The sequence below is a fragment of the Thrips palmi genome, unplaced genomic scaffold (genome assembly GCF_012932325.1).
Source record: "Thrips palmi isolate BJ-2018 unplaced genomic scaffold, TpBJ-2018v1 HiC_scaffold_15, whole genome shotgun sequence".
In the NCBI taxonomy this organism is placed as follows: domain Eukaryota; kingdom Metazoa; phylum Arthropoda; class Insecta; order Thysanoptera; family Thripidae; genus Thrips; species Thrips palmi.
In genome coordinates, this window is record NW_023144624.1 from 8,229,801 (window position 1) to 8,253,252 (window position 23,452).

General features: G+C 65.7%; 1 protein-coding gene across 2 annotated transcripts; it reads left to right on the top strand.

The window, feature by feature from the left end:
• Positions 1–922: 922 nt before the first annotated feature.
• On the top strand, positions 923–23,247 carry LOC117641445 (O-acyltransferase like protein). Of its 2 annotated transcripts, XM_034378772.1 has the most exons (15): positions 924–1,477; positions 13,511–13,710; positions 14,344–14,543; positions 15,204–15,490; positions 15,577–15,675; positions 16,090–16,257; positions 16,811–16,904; positions 19,014–19,142; positions 19,215–19,380; positions 19,656–19,735; positions 19,985–19,990; positions 21,311–21,536; positions 21,614–21,788; positions 21,874–22,016; positions 22,090–23,247. In XM_034378772.1, exons 1-15 carry the CDS (start codon positions 1,123–1,125, stop codon positions 22,222–22,224), a joined length of 2,463 nt encoding a protein of 820 aa, XP_034234663.1. In that variant the 5' UTR covers positions 924–1,122; the 3' UTR covers positions 22,225–23,247. The 2 variants fall into 2 exon arrangements, with proteins under 2 accessions (XP_034234664.1, XP_034234663.1); XM_034378773.1 differs by lacking the exon at positions 19,985–19,990 and having other exon boundaries at positions 923–1,477.
• Positions 23,248–23,452: the final 205 nt, after the last annotated feature.

Here is a 23,452-nt window from a genome sequence, read left to right on the forward strand (position 1 = left end):
AACACAAGCAGTGTGTCCACAGAGTGGAAGACTCGAGTAATTTGAAAAAGGATCGGCGCAGTCTCGGGTCGGGGCGTGTCGGGGTGTCGACTGCCGTATGCCGTCGCCGTCCTGACTGCCGGTGTCGGTATCGTTTTCGCCGTGACCCTGCCCTTGCTGCTGTCTGCCATCACGACTGCCGAGCCGAGAGTCGACGGCGGCGTCGCCTTTGGAAAGCGCCGGTGCCAATCCGGCAGATCCTTTTCCTTTATCCCTTTCGACTACCCGCCACTTCGCCACTTGTTCCTAGCTGCTTGTTCCGCCTCCGCTCGTGTGGGGGCGTTGCCTCTCGCTTCGCGCATCTTGCCTCTTCCGCGGCACGCGAGCCTCACGCGAGCGGCACGCGGCGCGCACTCCGGCCTTCCGGTCCTGCGACGCCGGGGGCCGGAAGGAGCAGAAGAAGCGCGTCTTCGTCTTCGAGGACAGGAAGCGCTCGCACCTCGCGCTCCAGCCCCGCCTCCCTCCGCGCGGCGATGCACTGCACCCCGCCGGGGCTTGGGCTTTCCCCCATCCCCAACACACAGACACGACTCCGCCCCGTGCTCACGTTCGCGTGGTGTGTCACGTTCCCTTTGGTGGCTGTCGCCGTCACCGATGCAAAGAACAACGCAAACGGCGTACTCATGCGGCACATTGAGCCCGACGGCCAGAGGCGCCAGAGGGCCAGCCGCACTCGATATTTGGAGGTCACAGTTGGAGGCGCGCGGTGCGGTGCCGCGCTGCGCTCGCTGCACCCTTCCCCGCCACCGCGGCCCCCGCGGCCCCTCCACTCCGGTCTCCCTGGCCGGCCGGGCCGACAAGCCGACACGGGTGGGGTGCTCGCCGTGCTCGCTGGGAATGGCGGCGCTGGGCTGCGCGGGCGTGAGCGAGAGCGACAGAGGGTAGGGACTGGACGGATTGGCCACATTCACTCACTCGCCGCGCCTCCGACAAGTCAGCCCGTTTCGCGAAGGTGCCGCACGCCAGTATGACCGTCGGCCTCCGCTCCTGACTAGTGTGCCCCAGTCCGCCCCGCGCCCCGCGCCCCCCAGTGCACCTCCGCGTCGCGCCCCTGCGCGAGTTCCGTGCACCGTGCCGGCCACCATGAAGGGCCTCATCGTGGCTGTGACGTGCCTCGTCGCCCTGGCCGCGGCCGCGGGTGGCGACGACGCCGTGCTGACCGTCAGCTCGGCCGGGCCCGGCGTGCCGACGCCCACCCCGCTGCGGTCCAGCACCGCGGCCGACACCATGTCCAGCGTGGACTGGACCAACGCGCCGCCACCCACGCCGACGCCCGCCACCAACATGACCAGCCTGGACTTCCTGCTGGACGTGTTCAGCGTCGACCGCCTGGAGCACGTGTGGGACGCGCAGGCCAACCTGATCACGGCGGAGTGCCACCGCGACATGGCCGAGTTCTTCGCCGCCAGGAGGCGCGCGCACATCTGGGCCCTCAAGAGTGAGTCTTTGGTGCAGCATGCAAGTGGTATTGCGCGAGCCGCACCGCTAGCCCGCGGGGTGCAGAGTCGTCAAACGACATGCGCCATGCGCCTCGCCGCCTTGGCTTGACTGACTAGACGACCGGGCGGCGAGGCGGCGATTGGCGCAACATTTAGAGCGGTATTTGAGGCCTGGCATGCCTGGCATGATGCAGCGGACCGGCGGGGCGCGGGCCGAGGCGAGGCGAGGGTACTCCAACCTCCAGCGGCCACGGGGGCCGTGCGCCGTACGGGGCAACGGGGGGCGGGTATGCATAAGCGGCCCAAGGTTTCCCTCCGCGGCGCCGCGCCCGACCACGCCGCGGCCCGCGGCTGGCTCAAGCAAGAGGCTGGCTCAAGAAGCACAGAGAGAACTAATTGCCTCGCGCCTCGCGGACGCCACGCCGCGGACGGTCGCGGACGCCATGGGTCGAGGCGCTGTGGCGGTCGCGGAGTGTAAGGTGTAACTCGCCGCGATGCATGTGCAGCAGCAGGCGTGGAGCGAGCGCGCGCGGCCATACGATCATGTGTGGTCTAGCCCGTAATGGTAATGGTAATGAAGCGCCCGGCGGGTAGGCTAGCCCGAACGCGCGGCTGCCTTCTGCCTGCCTACGCGAGGGAGGACGCGGCGCTCAGTCTTGCCGAGCGATGTCTCTGTCGCTCCCATGGCTAGGTCTAACACTATTTCCATCGAGCACACGGTCCCGGAGGATTGCGAGAGGGACAGAGCGATCGCTCGGAATCGCTCGGCAGTCGATTGAGCTGGCAGCCGACTCAGTAGGTGGCTCCAGTAAAGCGCGGGGTTGGCTCGCATCCAGAATCCAGGCGGCATTCCGCGACGGTTGTTGGCTTGGCTTACAGCACCCTTTTGTTCCACCCGACGCGACCACGCGACGGTCTAGCCTAGCATGGCCGAAGGTCTCGCCGTCCGTCTGTCTGTCTGTCCGTCTGTCGATGGCCCGGGCAAGTAATAAGTGGCCGCGTGTTCCGGACCTTGCTCGTGCAAGTGCTTGGCCGGGTGTTTGGATTTCACAACGCCACACCCGCCACATCGCGGCGCGGCGCGGCACGGCGCGGCCCGCTCGTTTGGGGAGTCGCACGGAGACCTTGTCCCGCCCCGCCCGACTGATGACAAGAATGTTCCGCGGAAACAGACGAAAGGGGCTGACGCTGCCGTCCGCGGCCCCGCCGAGTGGCGCCCAGTGCGAGAGAGACGGAGAAGGTGCGCGCGTGTCCGCGTGTCCGCGTGTGCCACATTCGCGGCGGAATCGGAATCACAACAGAGGCGTCGTCATCCGACCGCCGCACCGCACCGCCACCGGCTCGGGCCGACGCGTCGCCGCGCCGCCCGTCGCCTCGAACGCATCATGGCAGGTGGTCATTATTGAACCCGGGTTGGGCCGGGGGCAGCCGGGGGTCGCGGGTGCGTGGCGAGCCACTGGCGCCACTGGCGACTGCCCGCTGCCGCAACGGCCACCTGCTTGATGTGGGTCGGGAAGGCGAGGCGAACCGCCGAGCCTCGCCAGCGAAACTCTTTGCTTGGGCAGCACTTCGGCGGGCGGCGGCGGCGGCGGCGTTTGAACCCGCGACGGGACGGTCCGCCTAGTGAATGAGTCGCGACGTTACTCCATCGGGCGCGCATCCTGCCTGTGGTCCGCGGCTTGCCCGCGGCATGCCTCTGGCCGAGGGCGAGGACGTGGACGAGGACGGCAAGGACGCGGGGCGTTGCGCGCCGTGCTCTTTGGCCGGCCCGGCCGAACCCGCAAGAGTGATTAAAGCACTGTGCCGCGGAGTCGTTGCGAAAAGGAAAACGCAAGCAAACGGCCCAAACGGCAAGCGGCGGCCGAGGCGGCGGCCAAACCAAACGCGTGTGCTCATCGGCGTGTGTGCACAGCGGCCGGCCACGCCGACACGCGCCGCTGGGGGAAACGCTTTGTCATTTACATGACCGCGGCGGCATGGCAGGGCAGGGCACGGCAGCCGTCTGATTCCGAGCACTGCTTTCGTCGCTCCGTCTCTCTCGCACTCATGGGGCGGTCCGTAGGGGTGCGAGAGCGACAGAGTGACGAAGCAGGGCAGGGCGGCCGGCTTGTGGTACAGTTATATGTGAAAGTGCGTCGACGGGGTGGCCGGGTCGGGGCTGGCGAGGGCAGGGGGCAGGGCCACCTGCCGGCCGGGTGCAGCACATGGTAGCCAGGTCACGGCACGCCACGGCCCCGAGTCGTCCGCCCCGTCACCGGCTGGCCAGCGCTGACGCTGACGCACCCCGATGCATCCCCGCGCAGCAGGCGGCGTGGGCGGTGGGCCGCACCATATCATGCGTGTTCTGCGGTTGCCATTCTTTTTGAACTCGTTTTTTTTCGCTGGTCAGCACGATTGGTGACTCTAATCTTCACCCCCCTGGCAGCCATCGAATGCCACAGGCGGGCTGCCTTCTGCTGCGTTCTCAAGCGTTCGTGGAAAAGAACTCCGTTCGCCCACGTGGACTACTTGAGCTCCGCTCAGCCAGTCAGCAACCCCGGGAAAAATGAAAGTCTTTGAGCGGTCACTTGACGCGCGGCTCGTCAGCTGGTATTTTCGAACACCGGGAATACAGTGACATGTTTTTGTTTTTCTTTCGCGTTTGCTGAGTGAGGAGTGAGGTAGGATGGGACGGGCAGCGGCGGCACACGTTGCGCCAAGCGGGTGCAACACGAACAGTGAACAGCGAGCGACCAGCGCGGGGCTCGGCTCTATGCAAGGCTCCGGAGGGGGCAGGCAGCAGGCAAGCAGGCAAAGAGCACCCCCTCCAGACTGCGGGCCTGCGGGCCCTACAGGCCGAGCCGCTGGCCGCCAGCTTGTCTGTCGCGAGGCCTTTGCGTGCCTGGCCGCTTGCCTGGCCGCCGCCAGTACTTTTATCTTCACCTGCAGGTGCTGTTGTCGCTCCGTCTCTCTCGTACTCGTGGGGCATCCCGTATGTGGGAGAGAGAGAGACTGCAGACTCGTCGCGAGTCGCGACCGCAGCGAGTGAACGTGGTTACGGAGAACGAGCTCGCCCATCTCCACCTTGCGCGAGAGTACCGCGAGGGGCGGCGCTGCCCGGCGGACACTGTGCATCACGCCGCCGTGGACGCGCCGTCGCCGTCCTCCTCGACGTCCCCGACACCCTGAACCCCTGGGGCTGTTTTGCCTGGCCGGCATCGTTCTTCGTTCTGGCCGTCGGGCCGCCATTACTGGGAGCCTGCTGGAAGAGCTCGCTGCAAGCTCGGCCGGGGGCGGCGGGCCGCGAGCCGCGAGCGAAACGAACGTCTCGGCGGAAATATCCCAACGCACTGCCTAAACAAGAATCGGCGAGCCAAGCTCGGCCAGGGGGACGGCGGGCGCAGCAGCCGCGAGCGAAGACGAACGTGCCGGACGGAAATACCCAACGCACGCCGACAGACAAGACAGACGGCAGACGGCCACTGCGCATGGGTGCGGTACGCGCGGTGTCTATCGCGGGCAGTGGAGCGCCGTGGCAAATCTGTGGCTACGATCGCATCGTCAGAGCTATGCTCGCCGCGCGGCGGCCCCGCGCCCCAACCCCGTCCCGAGAGTATTTACTTCGAGCGAATATAGGAGGCAGGCGCCACGCAGAGGCAGGCGGTGTTAGCGGTGTCTGGTCGGTGTCTGTGCGCCCTGCAGAGTGATTCCGCGCACTGTGGGAAGGCCTGCCGCCTCCCTGTGCGAGAGAGACAGGCCGATACCTCCCCATGAGTGGGAGAGAGACAGCGGGTACGCGGTAGGCCCTTGGGTAGGCCTCCCGGGCCTGCCCGCAGTGCGCGGAATCACACTGCAGTGACCCCTGCCAGCGCCAGCCTCAGCAGCCTTAGCTAGCCGTAGCGAGCGGAGAGCTGGCCGCGCCACGCCGCGCCCCTCCCCGCCCCTCCGCTCCCCGTCCCCGCGCCCCGAGTGAGGCAATGGGCTGCTGGAGCTGGAGCCCCCAGCTAGGTGCGGTAGGTGCGGTAGGGCAGGGCGCCGCTGCGCCGCCGAGTGCCGAGCTCTCGGAGCACTGCCGAGGCCACCGTCTGATTGCTGGCTGGGGCCTCGTAGTGGGCCGCGTGGTGGGCCGCGGCGCCGCGGCCGAGTCCCAGCCGAGTCCGTGCCGCGGCGGCCAGCACCGCAGCTCGTACTCCACATCGAGGGGCCGAGGGGCCGAGAAGCCGAGAGGCCAGGCCGCATGCTCAAGTTATTTGCGCCATTGAACAGGCGCACCGTGGGCCGATGCCGGACAGTGTGATCGCGCCTCTGTCTCTCTCGCACTCGAGGGGCGCTCCGCGGGGGCGCGAGAGAGACAGGGCGACGAAAGCGCGGGCTGAAGCCACGACGGCGGGCGGTGGGCGGTCGGCCGGCCTATGACGGGCCAGGGTGCCGTGGATTGGCGTCACGGCGTCAGGCATTGGCGACAGGGCGTCACCGGGAAGAGGCATTTCTTCACCTTTTACGGCATGCTGCAGCGCGCTACAGCGGCCACCCTGTCCTGTCCTGCCCTGCTCCCGTTTATTCGTCATTGCGTGCCAAGCCTGCCTGGAACCTGGAACGGCCTGGATCGGCCTGGATCGGCACGGCGCGAGATCGCGATTCCAGAGCGACCCTTACCTCGCCTCCTCGAAATGATAGGCATTAGACTCTACTCAGCGCCAGTGCCCACTCTGCCCAGTGCAGTGGTGCCTAGTGACTCAATGAGGCAACCGGCGGGTCAAGGCGGCGTCGCGGCGTCGCGCCGTCATGCCATCGGTGCAAACCTGTTCCATACACTTCCAGCATGCACCCAGCTGGCCCAGCAGCCCCAGCCCCCAGCACCCGGTCCAGGCCCTTGCCGCGGTGCGCGGTGCGCGATCGCTTTGTAGCGCGGCCACCCCAACCGGTGTGACGTGTCACGTCGCCCTCAGAGTCGTTCCGTCGCTCTGTCTCTGTCGCACTCATGGGGCGCTCCGCTATCGCCCGGGCACTGATACCAGGAGTAACGTTTTTAGAAGACTAATTTAGCTTGGCCTGCTTTTTCAAGCGTGCGTCACAGTGCCCCCAAGGACCACCCAACGATGACCGTTTTTTCCTTTCTTCATAGACCTGTCGTCGATACGGTCTTTGTCTATAATTAATGGGAGGCCGCTGCAAATTTGCCATCATGTTCGGCGGTACGCGCCATTCGCACGCGGGCCATAGACACGCCGTGAGAAAAAAAGAGGCGGATGGATTGGGCCGACTGGCGTTTGGAGGGAAGCGTAGGGAAGCGAGTTTTCTTTCTCGGCGAGTACGGGAACGGGGAAAGGGGAATGGGCGATACGGCCGTAAAGCCGAGGCTGTCGCGGACTGCTGCAAGCACGGCGCCGGGCCCACCAGGCCGGCCGGGCCGCGCTGCGCCGCCACGCCTAGATTCGCGCCTATAAAGTGACCTAACGCCGCAGTATAATGTTGGGCCACCGCATCCCGTGTACGGGTTCGGGTTCACGTTCACGCCGCGAGCCACCGGCCGACGATAATGCGTTACGCGGCGCAGTGCTCGGCGAGACCACCAGAAGCAGGGCGCGCAGAGCAAACCAGCGGCATTATTATTGCTTGCAGCCTGCATGGGCCTGAGACCGTCGCGCCTCGTTGAGCTTGCGACTCGCGATATGAGAAATTACACAGACCGCCGCACCGCTCCTACCGCAGCGCGCGGCCTTTGCCGCCTGCAGCCGGCCAGCCGCCAGCACACTGCCAGCCAGCGCACTAGAAGTGGCGATCGTTGATTGATGGTCCAAGTAGGCCGTGGCCGCGGGGCCCAGTCGGCGGTCTCCCTCCTGCCTCCCTCGGGGCGCCTCGCCGGTCCTTGGTCCTTCCCTCGGGGCCCGCGGCCACCCGCCTGGACTCTGGACGCGCCAATGCCACCGCCGGCGCGCCGTCTAGTCGCCGGGGAAAGCCATTAGCGACTCCCGGCGACACATCGCTCTCCAAAGGTGGCCGACAAGACGGCCGCCCGATGCGGCGCGTTGCTCAACGAACGCGTATTGGCGACCGCGTTGACGACATGCACGCGGCCACGCGGCCACGCGGCCAGGCTTGCCGTGGGCTGGCCGCGGGGCACTCACGTCGCGCCCAAGCCGGTGCAAGCCATTCTAGCCCGCGGAGCCTGTGTAGTGACACTCAAGGCTGCGCCGCGTTGCAGGGACTCTGGGCCCTGCGCTGTGCGGTAGCGAGGCGGATTTCTGTGTGTCACCGCCCTGCACTCCGGGGGGCGGCGGCCGGCACCAGGGTCGCCGGGCCCGCACTGTCACCATCGGCCCTGGCACACAGCCCTCAGATGCCCCGGGCGATGCTCATGCTCGCCCTCGCCGCGGACGTGGACACTGACCCCGGGCCCCGCGAGCCGCGCGCGCCGCCGCAGGCGCCACCGTTGTCTGCCGCTATCTGCGCGTCAGCATCAGCAGCAGGCGGAGACCGTCGTGCGCGACGTGGAGCACGGCGTGCAGCGGGGACCCCTTGGCCTGCAGCCGCAACGGGTTGCCGTCGGCCCGTCTCTATCGCACGCGGGGCATCCCGCGGAGGTGCGTCAGAGGCAGCGCGACAAAAGCGTTGTTTGGAATCAGCCTGCCGCATGGCCGCGGCGGTGGAGCGGAGCGGAGAAGGCCCTCTCCGTCGTCGGAAAGGTCAGGGCTGCCCTTTGCGACACGCTGGCGGTGGCGCTGGTCCTGCTGAGCCTGCTGGGCCGCCCACGCCCGGCCAGCCGGTGAGCCAGCAGCCAGCCAGCCGGCCGGGGCGGGCCGGCCGATGATGCGGCACATTCGGGCTGCTTGACGCAGCTTGACGGCGGACATCGCCTCCCCGGCCAAGGCAGGCCAAGGCCGCGAGCCGAGCCGAGCCGCGTGCCGTCACAGCGAATATTATTGTCCAGACCGCCGCCGCCGCGCCGCTGCTCCGTCGCAGTGTTTTCGGTTGCGTCGGCGGCGGTGAGCACTACTGGCGGCCACTGGCCACTGGCCGAGGGAAGTCCCAGGTGGGGGCCTCGCGGACACACCTCCGCGGCGGCGCTAGCGCTACTTGCTGCGGAGCCGCCCCGCCCCGCCCCGCCCCGCCCGCCCCGCCCCGCCCCGCCCCGCCCCGCCCCGCCCCGCCCGGCCGCAAACCGCCTGCTGTGCTGGCTGCGACCACCGTAATTTGCTGCAAGGGCTGTTTGGCCGGACTGGCCTAGTGCTCCTTAACGTTCGGCGAGGCCTCCGGTCATTTACGGGCGTCCTGTTCCACATTCGCCGAGGCGTGTGTGTGTGTGTTCGCGCGTGTGATGCCGTCAGTGGCGCGACGCGGCGCCCTGCTCCACGTAACTTTTACTGTCGATAGTAGACTTTGTCCGAGACTCGGACACTCGGTCGGAGGCGCCGAGCAGAGCCGCGCTGGTCTAACTGGACAAGCCGGCCAGCCGGCCCGACGCCCGGGCGCCGCCACTGACCCGCCACAACGCGCGCCCATGCGCCCTATCGAGTCCTCCAAGGGCAAGGCCGGCAAGGCCCGGCCGGCAAGGCTGCCTTGCGCAACACGCCTAGCAGTGCCCAGCCCGGGGGCTGCGGCGGGCCCACCACACTGATTCCGCCGCTTTGTCTCTTTCGCACCTACACGAGAGGCCCCACGGGTGTGGTTCGGCTAGGTTGCCAGCAGCGCTAGGTTCAGGAAAGGCAGTGGGAGGGCGCAAAGGGCAGACGGCAGACGAAAGGCAGCGGTCAGTCAACTGGGAATCAATCAGCAGTGGGTGACATGGCGGATGTTTTGGCGGACCGGCAGACTGATTTCGAGAGCCGTTTTCGTCGCCCTGTCTCTCTCGCACTCGTGGGGCGTCCCGTATAGGTGCGAGAGAGACAGAGCGACGGAGACGACAGGGAACGGGGAACGGGGCTCGTATTCCTGGTCCAACGGCCGGCCCGCCGAAATGTGGAGTGGTCGAGTGGGCCGGCGAGTCAGCGACCTGTTTGGCGGGCGGCGGGTGCCGGTGCTGCCGGTGCCGGTGGCAGTGCATCGCCGGGATGACGGGGAAGTCGGCCCAGGCGGTCTTGACCCTGGGGAGGCGAGGCGCAGCGAGGCGGGGCGGGGCGCCGCGGTGCTCTATCCGCCCCTCTGTCATCCCGTGACAGTGACCGGTCGCAACGATAGTGGAATCGACGTGGGAGCGAGACTGCTCCGTCGACACTCCACTGGTTGTAGGTTTACTGCAGCGGCCGTAAACCCGGTTCCATGAGGACGATCTCGCAGACGTGGTGCATCCCGAGGCGCTAGCCTTGCTTGCGCAAGGCGGCTAGGCGGTGAGGCGTCCCCGGACTCGGGCCACCACGTGGGAGCGGGCTGGCGGCGGCCTCACACTGTGGCCGTGCCGACTGAGCGCTCCCAGAGTTTGATTTCTGCTTTATGTCTCACTCGCTGAGCAGCCGCGCATTCTGGGCCCAGGATGCGCCGTCGTCGGCGTCCTCGGCAGCGCCTCTCCAAGGACGCGGCCCGGAAGGACGTGGCGTGGAGGCGTCGCGTCCTCATCCATCTCCTTACTGCCTTTACAACTTTTTTTGCTTTCCTTTCCGCCGGCCGGCCCTACAACTACGCGATGCGACGCGGCGCGGAAGCGCGCGGGTTCACTCCACTCGCCGCCCCAGGGCCGCCCGGTCGCCCGCTTTCCTGCACAGCTGCACAGGCGCAGGCAAAAAGAACAACAACACAACGCGGAGTGTGTCTTGTTCTTGTTTTCTGTAACTTGGTCGCCCGGCGCCGGACCCTCCGCCATCGGCGTGGTCATCCCCTGGGGCGGGGCGGGGAGCGCGATGGTCGCCCTTGAACCTGGGCGGCACTGCCCACGTGACAGGGCCTCGCACGCCGCGCACCGCGCACTCGTATCGCAACGAATTGGCGCATTGTGACACGGGCCGAGTCTCGAGTCGAGTCTGACCGCAGCCCCTCAAACCGATGCGGGATGCGGGGCAGTGGGCAGTCCGCAGCCCGAAACCGTTTTCCTCCTTTTTCGTGCGGCGGCGGGGCGGCTTACATTGTTCCGCCGCTGTAATTAGGCCGGATTGGATTCGGGCCGGTCGGGATGAGGCCCGGTCAGGGCGTCAGCGCGCGTCAGCGCCCCCCCCCCCTCTCCCTTTCCCTCTCGATTAGGACAATGCACCCGGCGGGCGTGTTAGCGCGAGCGAGCATGTAGGGCAGGCCGGTCAGGGCGGCCAGGGCGTTGGCGCGCGGTGTGTACAGTGCTGCGGCCGACAGCGCCATGCAAAACGCCACCGCAATCAACGGAGCCCTGGGCGCTGTCTCTCTCGCACTCGACGACGAGGGCGCCGTTCGGTTCGGAATCGGGCTGCATCAGCAGCGGGCTTCGACCCGGTCTGCCTCCACCGGCCGCAGCGTTGCTCGGCGACGATCGGTTCGCAGCGCCGCAGCCCTTCGTTAGCGCAACGTGGATTAGTTAGTGGGAGGCCTAGCCCTTGTCGCGGCGACTGATTGGCTGGCGCCTGCCTTTTTGCCGAATTACCGTTATGAAAGGCGGCCTAACAGTGAGGCAAGTGGACCGCCGCACCGACGCCAGGCACTCCGTCAGACAGACTCCGTCTCCGTCCGCGGCACTGTGGCACTGCGGCACTACCGCGAGGCACCACGTGGCGCAACGCCGCGTCGACCGACAAACACTTTGCGGGCCGAGTTCGAAGAGGTGCGCGTCGTTGCTTCTGTCTGTCTCTCTCTGTGGCCGTGACCAGGCGGTCCGGTGCCATGGAGCCGTCCTGGACCTCCTGGACCTCCTGGACCTCCTGGACGCCGTCGCGCCCGTCAGCGAGCTGAGACTGGTCCCGGACACCCGAGCCGCACGCACGCCAGCGCCGCGGCCACCTTGCCCTCTACTCCGCCACAACGCGGTCCTCTCTCGTCGCCACACTGAAAAACCAAACGTGGCGCTTGATTCGCCCCCGGTGCTTTCTTCGCATTGTCGTTGCATGTGCGCCGTAAAGGACGATGGCCCCCACGCGCTGCCCCCGCCCCGCGCGGCACCGCGAGTCGTTTAGCGGGCGACAGACTGCGCTGCTTGAAGCGCAATGACTGCGAGCCGCGCTGGCCGCGCTGGTGCCGGTGAAAGCACATGTAACGCGGAGGCGCGGACGTGGCGAGCGGCGAGGTGGCGGCCCTTCCCCCTCCCCTCCGCCAAGGACACAGGACACCGCCAAGGACGAGAACGAGACCGCGAGGCAGCAGGCGATCGAAGCAGTGCGCCGAGTAGGTGCTCGTAGCGGCGCCACACATGACTCACACGCATACTTTCGTCAACCCGCTGCGTGTGTGTGTGAGTGTGTGCGTGGCCCCGCAGGCCGCGCAGGCAGCGCCGTTAGTGTCGGCCGGCGACGCTCGCATCGCGTAACTGCATCGCCATCTTCACACGAAGACTGCCGCGCCGCGGGCGGGGGCCCTGGGGGGCCTGGGGGCTGGGCCGATAAACGAAGCGCCGCGATGCGTCCTGATTAACGAAGCCCCCTGCCCCGTGCGAGCCGGCCCGGGGACCTTCGCACGAGTCGACCTACTGACCCACGGTGCCACCGCCGGCCCGCCAACTGCAGCGGAGGGGAGGATGCACCGTGCTCCCGGCAAGGGCGCGCGCGGTCAAGGTGGCCGAGGGCGTCGCGGTGAACAATTGGCCGGGCCAACGCCCACGCCGCCGCGCCCCGCCGCGCCCCGCCGCGCCCCGCCACCTGACGCGGACGTCGCCGCTCTGCATACCAGCGCGGCCGGTCGGCGCGCGCCTCGCCTCGCCTCGCCCGGGATGCTGCAAGGTGGCGGACAACGTCACGCCGAACACGTCATCGGGGTGGAGGGGCGGTGGGGCGGCGGCGTTCGTCGGAGCAAAGTGTTTCTGCGTCTAGGCCCGTCACCTTGGTGCGTGGATACGTTTCCAGCCGCCTTCTCCTTGGCGGTCCGGCTAGCGTTACATCGCACGCGGCGTGGGCCGTGGGCTACCCAAGGGGCTACCCAAGGGGCTACCCCCCGACCGAGAGACCGCGCCTCCGCCGCTGGAGGCTTGTTGCCGCCGCTATGCAGTGTGGGTGCGCGGTGCGTGGGGCCGCCATTCGTCTAATTGCAGGGCTAGCGCACTAGCGTCCGCCGAACTTGAGGCGATCCGGGAGGTTGGCCCACCGGGGCCTGGCCGGGCCTGGGCCTGGGAGGTCTCGGTTCGACCCACCGCAAAAGGACCTGAAGCAGCGCGTTGGGCAAGCGGCCGCCGTCCAGGCTCCCCGTCTGGGCCATCTTGCTCTTGATGAGGCCCGAGGGCGCCGCGCGGGTAGGCATCCCGAGGCTGGCGCCGCACCGCGGTGTAACGGGGCGGCCTATCCTGCCGTCGTCGGGCGCTCGGCCGCTCGACCGCTGCGGCGTGGCGGTCACACCGGGCCGTCCTTCCCCGCCGTCCGCCCGGCCGAGATGCCAATTCCGCCTGCTCACGCTCGGCGCTGACCCGCCGCGAGCTGTTTGTAGAGCGAAGAGTGTTTGCCCGGCCCGGCCAGGCCCCCGACGGCGAGACGGCGAGATGGACTCGGTCTGACGGCCACGCCGCGCCACGCCACGCCACGCCGCGGCGTACTGGGCCCCAGCGCGTTACGTAACGGACTACACAGGCATGCAATCGGCGTAATTTGTTTGGCTTCGTCAACTCAGCCGCAACACGTTTCATTTTTCGAAGACAGGAAGCTCCCCCTAGCCCCGCAGCTGACGTGTGTCGGTGCGTGCGTGCGTGTGTGTGCGTGTGTGTGCGTGTGGTGCAGACGACCGGTGAGGTGTCGCGCCGAGGTGGCAATTCCGGTGTGCCCAGCCTCGCGGTGTTTGCAGAGCGTGCCTCGTGTTGTCGTTAAGCCCCGGCTGGGCCCCGGGCGGAGGGGGGGGAGGGGGGGGAGGCCCAACGTAGCCTTGCCCCCGACGACGCCCCAGGCCTCATTTGGCCCGTGCCGAAAAAAAACAACATGTTTGGCTGAACACTAACACCCTCCTCGTTCTGTTTGTTGTTCCAGTGAGCGATGCTTCGGGCAAGTACGGCGGCGGCTACTTCTTCGGCAACAGCTACTGGCTGGGGTCGCAGACCATGTGCTCCAACCTGGCGCACAACACGTCGGCCCACCGGAAGGACATGGGGCACCTGTCGCCGCCCTTCACCTCCGCGTTCTACGTGGTGCGCGCCGACCTGCAGCTGCCCGAGTCCGTGGCCGAAGTGGTGAGTGCAGCGGGGCGGGGCGGGGCGGGGTAACGTGGTGTAGGAAGCGCCCGGCCGGCGATGCCTATCAGCGCGGCGAGCGCACGCCACGGGAACAGACGCGGAATCGGCAAAGGCGCGAAAAAGGAAAAAGGGGCGCTCGCTTTGCATTCCGCAGGAAGCGCCGCAAAGCACTGCAAAGAGCCGCTAAGCGCCACCAAGCGCCACCAAGCGCGCGCTTCCGGCCGGTGAAAGTGGCGGCAGTGGCGGCGCAACACGCGCGTGCGCTAGCGGGTCACCGTGCCGGCCGCCGTGAATGCCAACGAGGTGGCGCGGCGGTTGGTTGGACGCCAGGCCAAAACACTCGCGCGCCGTCGTCGCCGTCCTTGGCAGCCGCGGTGCATCCAACAAACCAAACACGCCGAGATGGACCCGGCAGCCACGCGCCCCGACGGCCCCGACGGGCCCGCATGCCCGACGCACACAGCGCGGAGCGGCTTGTTTGGCCTGGTGACACAATCCGAGAACAACAAAAATGCTCTGCAGAAGCCATGAAATTTAAAATAAACTGATTGATCATTGACGTTGTTTGTACATACAAAGTTGCTTTTCCCCTTTGTTTGACCGCTTCGCGCTCTGCCCTGCCTGCCACAGCAACGCACGGTGAACCTGGGCCTGTGCCTGCCCGCTAGCTGCGGGGCCCGCGACGTCGGCCGCCTCGTGGACCTGTCCGTGGAGACCGCCAACGAGATGGACCCGCGCGCCGCCGCCCTGCGCCAGTTCAAGGTCACCTCGGTCCGCATGCCGGCCTCCGAGTACGTCTTCTGGGAGGACCCCACCTTCTGGGTGCTCATGTGAGTATTAGTGTCCGAGGCAGCCGGCCTGGCCGGTCCGGCCGGGAGACCTCAACGCGCGCCTTAGGCGGAACTTCGGGTTGACCCGGGAGGGGCTTCAAGTCTCTACCAAAGGGTGGCGCCAGTCTCACACCTCCAGTGGGGGAGATTGGGCAGTCTGGCGGGTCCAAGGCCCCACCTTGGCTTGACGCCTTGACCCCGGCCGGATGACAATAATCCGAGGGGCTTGTGGGAGTGAAAGTTATGCATCATCATTTCCATGCCGTATGCTTGGCAGCGCGGCAGCCATGCAGCAGCGCGGCAGCGGGCCCAAGGCGGACGGGTGCGCTGGGCCCGGCTGGGCCCGAGCCCGAGGCAGTGGGGGGCGCTCGAATAGTATCCCCAGCCGATGAGAGTTGCGCCAGCGATCGTCGTGTGAGGTTGCTGTACTGCTGTACCGAGGAGCAAGGAGGGGATGTGAAAAATGAATCGATTTTTAGCAGCAGTGCCGTTGGCAGGAGGCGGAGGAGACCCTCGCGAAGGCCGCGACGAACTTGTCCTTCCCCTCGCGATGCCTTGCGCCGAGTCAACGGCCTGCCGCCCTGCTGCCTTATTCATGGCCAGCCTCAAGTCGAGCACGGACGCGCCTTGCTAATCTGTCCGATGTTCGATCTGCCGCAGCGGCGTGTCGTTCGTGGTGGCCGTCCTGCTGGCCGCCGGCACGGCCTACGACTTGGTGCTGGAGCACCGCAAGCGCACCAGCCTCAACGGCCTCAACCACTCCGGCTACGACAACTACTCCTTCGGGCTGGGCGCGCCCCGGCTCGTGGGCATGCGCGACAAGGGCGACTTCGGCGTGCGCCTGGACGTCACCGTGCCCGCCGTCAGCACCGTGGGCACCGCGCCGGCCGCCGCCGCGCCCAGCCACGCCCCCGCCACCGAGTCGTCGCTCTACAGCAGCAGCAGCGGTACGTTAGCTCGCCTTTCTTCGAACCGCCCGTTCGCCCTAGCGCGCGTCTTTCGGTTGTGTTGACTCTGACGTTACTGTCGGCAGAGCTGGCCACCAGCGTGTACACGGGCAGCGCGGCCTCCAGCGGCGACTCCTGCGCCTCGCGGGCGCCGTCCAGCGCCAGCTCCGACACGGACCCCACCAGTGAGTCGAGTCGACGGTCAACGTCGACGACGGGACGATCGGCAGGATCGCGAACAGCGAACTGGAACGCCCTCCTGGAGTGACACACTCTTGCGGCGGCACTGCTAATGAGTGCGGTATCGTCGTGGCTGTGACCTTTGGGCTCCGCGGCCAGGCAGCCCAGCCAAGCCAGCCAGCCCTCGCGGCGAGGCGGTGCAGTCGGTTGCAGCGCCTGCGCGCGTGACTGGCACGCCTGGGCACGCCGCGCCATTGTGTGATAATGAACAGGGCTGCTTCGTTCCGCGCGAAAAAGAACAACAACACTCCGGTGTTTTTGCCGGGCGAAGGCGCCGGGCCCAATCAGTCACACGTCTACACGCCGTCAATCATCCGCGGCGACGGTTTAATAACAGTGCACACTGCTTGGTGTCGCAGACGTGTGGGTGGAGCTGCTGCTGTCCTTCTCCCTGCGACGGAACATCGCCACCATCTTCGACAAGAGCGTGGGCGCCGACACCATCCCCACCCTGCACGGCCTCAAGGCCATCTCCATGGCCTGGGTCGTCCTCGGACACACCTGCATCGTCACCTTCAAGTACTCGGGTAAGCCGGGGCCAAGCCTGGGCCAAGCCAGGGCCAAGCCAGGGCCAAGCCAGGGCCAAGCCAGGGCCAAGCCAGGGCCAAGCAAGGGCCAAACGGGACGCGTCGCCCGTGGCGTTTATGACGAATTTGGGCACGCGGGAAGCGGCAGAGACACCCGGCATCGGTCTGGAGGTCGGGGTCGTGGCTCCGGTCGCGCTGACGGCACGCTTCTGCGTCACGCCGAGTCGCGGAGTCACGCGACGGTGAGACGGGTCGCTGGTCGTGCTCGCCGTCAACACACTATCAAGTCGCGCGGCGTGCTGCGACCCGCCCCTTGGCCATCCTCGCGCATCCTCGCGTCGCCGGGGTGCCATCCTCGCGTCGCCTCGCGTCGCGTCGCCCCGCCAGCCTCCTGGTCTTGATGGCCTCGATAATGGCTCCCGCGTCGTGACGCCGCCCGGAATAGGCGCGGACCAAGCCCTGCAATTTGGGGGCCAGCCGGCGCTGACGCCCTGCCTGTCCTGTCACGCGCCACGCGTGTAACAGTGTAACTTAACTGTGTGTTTGCCCGCAGACAACATGGAGCTGCGCGGGCTCGTGGAGAAAGAGCTGCTCTTCCAGACCATCAGCAACGGCGCCTTCTCCGTCGACACTTTCTTCATGGTCAGGTACGCCATCTTGCCACGATCCGTCCGCTGCCGCCGCGGTTCGGCTCGCCGGCGGCTTTGTTGATGTCACGGGTGGCCGCGCAGTGCCATTCGTCGGAGGGGTGAAAACGTGCTGGACCATTTTCAGCACTGGCGTCCTTGCCGAAGCCAAACTCGCTTCCAGGGCACGCACTCCTCGGCCGGGACGCTGCAGGCATGCTGCAGGGCGACCTAGCGACTTAGGGTGCGGCTCCCGGCCGCCGCGTCTGCGCCGCGTTTGCGTACATTTAGCACTGTTTGCCCAAGAGGCCCCCTGGGTCCCGGCCGGGGCACTGGACGGACGGCGCGAGCCTCGCTGGGGCCGGCAGAGGTAGCCTCTTTGCACTCGCTGTTACCACTGTTACCGCGGGGAGGCTAACCGGAGAACAAACCCCCACTTTAGAGGAGCGTTGCACTGCCGAACGCGCGGCCGCGGTCAATGCACACGTCATCGCACTTCGCTTCACCCTGACTCAGAGGCTGGCCCACTGTGCGGCGGCTGCTTGCTGTGCATACCGCTTCCGGGAGACGGAGACGTCACTGCACTGGCACTCGCCGCCGATGAGCGCATGCTGCGAGTGCAGAGTGCAGTGTGTGCTCTCGGCTCTCGGCCAGCCCCGCAGCCTCCCGACTCTAATTCGCGCCGCTAATTCGAAAGCGACTCGCCTTTTCTCTTCCGGAACGACTGCCGTGCCCGTGACGCCCCGCGCCGCGACACGGCGACACGGCCGTGACGCAATGCGCACGCCGCGACGCACGCCGCGGGCAGGCCGGCACCCACACTCGAAGAGCAACGACGAAAAAACGTTACAAAAAACAAGTTTCGCACTTGTTTTTCATTTTTTTTCCAAGTGCCGGCTAGCTGTGAGCAATGCGTATTGACGACATATTGCCGCACCTGCGTATCAGAAGTGCGTTACTCCCATCAAGGTGCGCTCGTGTGTGTCAACGCGTTCTGCTGGTGTGTGTGTGTGTGAACGAGTGAGTGGCGGGTGCGCACATCCGCGAATGCGCCTCGCTCCGTCTCCGTCTCTCTCGGCATCGGCCCGCTAATGGAGGCGGCGTGCTCGCCGCGTGCGAGCGAGACGGCGAGCTTGGCCGTTCGAACGCGCCCTACCCGAACGCGTTGCGTCACTCTCTTTACATTGCAAATCGGCCGCGTGCGAATCGCGGATCGCGTATCGGGCGTCGGCCGCTGCCCGCCCCGCGGCCGCCCTATTGGCCAGGACCTGTTCCAGGCATCCCACTATGAATTAATCCCCTGCAGTCGGCACTCCGTGGGTACCGCGGGTACGGCACGGTTTGGGGCGTGTCCGCGCCGCGACGCTGCCTCCAAGCTCCAGGGCCTCTTCGTGGGGGCGTGGCGCGTGGCGCGTGGCGGCGTGGCGGCACGGTGGGCCTCCCCGGGGCCAGCCTCGACCGGGACGCGACGGGCTAGCCGACAGCACCAGCATCGCGATCCCGAAACGAGTTGCCGAAACCGGGGTCACCAGTCGGCGAGCCGGTCGGCGCCACTCCAAGTCATTCAGAGGAAGAGACGCGTGCTTTGCTAGCGCCGCCGCCGGTGCACAGTGGGCCAGAAGACCGGTGCAGGCGGCCGAAACTCTAGACGCGTTTTGAGCTCTAGAGTCGCTAAACAGTACTCGAACCGAGCGTTTGACCCCACCAATGGACTCCTCTCCGAACGAGGAATCCATTGGTGGGGTCACACGTGCAGTTCAAGTACTGTTTAGCGACACTGGAGCTTGAAGCGCGTCTGGAGTTTAGGCCGCCGGCGCCGGTCTTCTGGCCCACTGTGCGGTGCACCGGTGCGCCGGTTCGGCATCGGGCATGGCGATCACGTGCACGGCACGGCGCGGCACGGCACCCCGGCATGGCGTGGCGTGCGTGGGGCACGCGTGCGCGGCGCTTGCGTCACTGATAGATAATGCGCCACTTCCCCCGCACGCCGGCCGCACTGGCCGCGCTGGCCGCACTGGCACACATTGCGTGCGCGTCGTCACGGCTCGGCCGGGCTCTTTTTCGCGGGAGATTCCGAGATTCAAATCGGAGCGCGTTCCTCTCGTCCTAATGCCCGCCTTTCCTCTTCAGCGGCCTGCTCGTCTCCTTCCTGTACTTCCGGACGACGGCCAAGCTGGACGTGACCAAGATCACCAAGACGACGGGCGTCCGCTCCAACGCGCTCGAGTTCGTCGGCCTGCTCATCTACCGATTCCTCAGGTTTGACCAGTTTGCATTCCCGCAGAAAAAGACAAGCTCCATGACGCGTAAAAAACGTAAACATGCTTCCAGGTTGACGTCGCCGTACCTCTTCTCCCTGGGGATTGTGCAGGTCACCATGAAGTGGTTCTACCACAACAGCGTCTTCGAGCCGCCCACCATGGACCACATCAACTGCCCCAACTACTGGTGGCGCAACGTCCTCTACATCAACACCCTCTTCCCGGTTAAGGACATGGTGCGTTCCAAAGAGTCGCCGCGCCGCGCTGCGCGCGTGTGGCGTGTCCCCGAGGTCCCTCCGGAGGGAACTCCAGTTTGCTCCGGAGACCCTCTCCTCCTCCTTCTCCTCCTCCTCCGCGTTTCCGGCGTGCTCAGCCACTGTCCGCTTCCGGGCGTGGCGTGGCGTGGCGTGCCTGCCCCGCCGACTCCAGGAACAGGCCGCCCCCTAATAACGCCCTCGTCTCTCCCCGACAATTTCCACGGCGGTCAATAACCGAGCGAGATTTCTTGCAGTGCATGCTGTGGAGCTGGTACCTCGCGGACGACACGCAGTTCTACGTGCTGGGCATCATCCTGCTCATCTTGGCCACCAGGTGAGTCCGCCGCGACGGCCGCGAGCAGCGCCTCGCCTCGCCCGCTTCAACTTGACCCGAGGGGTGCGGTGCATGTCCATTAAAATGAACTTTACTCAGTTTACCTTAAAAAAAAATGACCTGTAACGATTGTACCTGTACCGTAACGACCTGTTGTAACGATTTACACTTATTGATTGACCTGTGCTGCTGAGAGTGTGGGTGTGGAAGGCGTGTACTGTTGCTGACGAATCCGTGTTGATTTTCCAGGTTAAAGTAAGTGGACTTCCCCAACGTTAAACCGACAAGAGCCTCTTGTTGACTTTGACTTCACTGACGATGCCAGCGTCCCACCCGGCCCTGGTGCATGTGTTGGTATCGGTATGGGACGCGCTTCGCCCTGCGGCGCGAGCGAGGCGTCGGAGGGCGCCTGTAACAGCATCAGCAGCAGCAGCAACCCCACCTAACCAACCAATAATCGCCCGGCTCTATTCTCACGCCTGCTTTGCTTTGACGGCCTGGCGGGGCCTTACCCGGTCTTGCCCGGCCACTGCCCGCATCGATCGCTATCACGCGCGATGACCGTCCCGAAAGTCTTCCCGTCGCGCCACCGCCGCAAGCCGCATCTCAATCGTGTAATGTGTGCTCGGGTGGCGATCTGGGTGAGCAGCCCAGCAGCTTGGCAGCGCCGCCAGCACCAGGCCACTGCTGCCAATGAGCCCAACGAGACAGCTTTGCTTTGCATATGGCATGGCCCGCGAGGCGGCCAGGCGGCCAGGCAGCCTGGCAGCGAGGCTACGGGGGCGACAACCCTGCGGCCCGGCCATGCCTGGCCATGCTTGCGCTGCTTGCGCGGCCCGGCATCCTCCCGGCTCTCCTTGGATTGCGCGCTTTCTGACACTTTCTTCTTGCATGAACTCGCTGAGCTGACAAACAGTTTCACGAATCACTACTCGACCGGGCCGCCCCCCTCTCTCCCTCTCTCTCTTTCTCTCTGGGCCGCGCGACCGGATCGCGCGTGCGAGCGAGCGAGAGAGAGAGAGACAGAGAGAACCAGGCCACTTTCCATGCGCACCTAGACTAGTTTTGGCCGCCCGGCTCGGCTCGGCACGGCCCGGTTCGGCCCGCCGAAGCACGAACGCTGTTACGTCCCTGTAATGACTCCGTTGCGTCACCGGAGCCTCCGGAGGCTCCACAGCCCCAGAGGCTCCAGAGGCTACCGGAACGGGTGTAATGACCCAAGGTTAGGGTCGGCATCGCCATGCCGCCGTGCCGCCCTGCCGCCGTGCCGTGTGGTCGCTTTCGTCAGGGCGCCACCGTCCACCGCAAACATTATTTAACGGATTGGTTTCCTCACTGCGAGCAGCGTCCGGTCGCCGCCATGGTGGCCGCCATGGTCGCGCACCCGTGGGTAGGCAACCGGGCCCGGTGCGATGCCAGCGAGGCTCGCGGTGTTGCCTACTCCCGGGGCTCGGGCGCCGCCGTGCGTCGTGCAATGGCCCGGTCTGAGCAGCGCTGTCTCTCTCTGGTCGAAGTCAATCCCGTATCCTTATGCCCGCGTGTGCCTGCCCGTGTCTGACCGCCCCTCTGCCGCAGCCACATCCGCCTGTCCGCCGCCACGCTGTTCACGTTCATGGTGAGCTCGTGGTGCACCACGGCCTACATCGCCTACTCCAACCAGCACATGCCGTCCGAGGACGACCCGCTGGCGCTGTTTGACAAGATCTACGACAAGCCCTGGACGCGCCTCGGGCCCTACCTGGTGGGCATGGCCGTGGGCTGGATCCTCTTCAAGACGGACTGCAAGATCCGCATGAGCAAGGTGGGCAGGCCGAGCCGTAAACCGAGCAGTCGGAGCGTGGGGCCTTTGAGTTGACCAACACCCTTCCGTTGTCGCAGGTGACGGTGGTGCTGGGGTGGTCGCTGTCGTTCGCGTGCCTGCTGTCCCTGCTGTACGGCCTGTACGGCGCGGTCCTGGACCCCATCACGGCGGCCGCCTACTCCTCGCTGTCCCACTCGGCCTGGGCCATGAGCTTGTCCTGGATCGTCATCGCCTGCTCGTGCGGCTACGGCGGTAAGTAGACAAAGCACGGCACATTCGGAGGATTCGAACCGGGGAGCGAGTCGTTGAACTGTGTTGTGTGTGTCCTGCCCCCCAGGCCCCGTCAACAGGATCCTGTCGTGGACGTTGCTGTACCCCTTCAGCCGAGTCACGTACTGCGCCTACCTGGTGCACCCCGTCGTCATCCGTCTGCTCAGCATGAAGATGGACGCGCCGCTGCACCTCGGCGCCTACACCATCGTGAGTACCGCCACAGGCTTTCGCAATCACTTTTCTGACGCACTCTAACCGACCTCCCCAACTGCCCCGCCAGTTCATCCTGTTCCTGGGCATGCTGTCCGCGTCCTACCTCTTCGCCTTCGTGCTGTCGCTGGCCTTCGAGGCGCCCGTCGTCACCATGCTGCGGCTCATCTCGCCCAAGCGCAAGGGCATGGGCAGGGAGGACTAGGACGCCCCGCCCAGCAGGCCACACCTCCGGGAGCAGCCCTCCCCATGCCAAAGCCTTACCCAGCCCCCGGTCTGCACTGGCCTGCACCCGGTGGGCCAAACGCAGCCAAAAGCAGCCAAAAGCCCTAGCGGCCAGCCACCCGGCGGCCCAGGGCTCGGCCCATTTGACCACCTCGCGGGCGGGTCCTAGCCCGCCTGGACGGACAGGCCAGGTGCCGCCGGTGGCAGTGTGCAGGCCTGCAGTCCCTGCAGTGCAGGCGCATACCGAGCGGCGCACCGCCGTTCAAAGCAACCGCCGTCCAGTCCAAAACAGAGACTCTCAAATCGGCAATCGGCGCGCGAAGGCCCGAGCCGGCCGACAACATTGTTGTTTTTTGTTGTTGTAGATTGTTTGGTGGGTGACGTGTATAGACACCTTTGCTTCTTTTGAGTCGCCAGTCTTACCACAGCCAATGTCTCAAGAGTTCCTAGTTAGTATGATTTATTGTAGATTTTGTAAACTAAATGTCCTGTGGCGCGCAAGGCGAGCTTTGCATCAGCCCTGCGGCCGCGAAAGACACGTGTAAGTGTGTGTGTGTTTGTGTGTGTGTGACTGCTCATTGTTTCTGTATATTTTTTGTGATCGTTTTGTGTTTGTGTGTGATCGTGCGTTAGTGTGTGAGTGAGTGTTGTGACCTCGTCAAATTGGAGAAGTCACAGTTAAAGAGACAGTCAACTAATTTTATACGATATTTTCTACGTTGCGCATGTGAAGTTTTGTTTTATTACAACTCAGATTGCGAGGTCGCTTCCGTTCCCGCTGTTTACATATGTATGGAGCAAAGAAACAAGTTTCTTTTTATGTCTTTGTCGTTTGGTGATCCGCTCTGTCTGAACGGCTGGAGTCGGTTCGTGAAGGAAGACAAGTGCATCCAAATCCAGGAAATAGCTCACGGAGCAATGTGTGTATGTATACAACAGGGTCTCAGTCTCAGTCATTTGTATATCTTGTAAAATAATAAAATACCACATCCCGAAAAAAGAACATTGGCGTACTAAATTTCAAAGCCTCATCTATCCCGATGTATCTATCCCTCGATCCGACCAGTCCCAGTTGCCCAGTTGACTGCCCAGGTACTCACAAGCTTTGGCTCTTGATTGTCTGTGCCGCATGCCTGCCATGCAGTGCACGAGTACGAGTGCCGACGGCCAACCCACGGCCACGGAGGCGACGAGCAACGGCGGAAAGG

Coding starts and splice junctions, on each gene's coding strand:
- LOC117641445 (XM_034378772.1), top strand. CDS start 1,123: ATGAAGGGCCTCATCGTGGCTGTGACGTGCCTCGTCGCCCTGGCCGCG. Junction 15,491..15,576: donor GCTCTACAGCAGCAGCAGCG/GTACGTTAGCTC, acceptor TACTGTCGGCAG/AGCTGGCCACCAGCGTGTAC. Junction 21,789..21,873: donor CTGCTCGTGCGGCTACGGCG/GTAAGTAGACAA, acceptor CCTGCCCCCCAG/GCCCCGTCAACAGGATCCTG.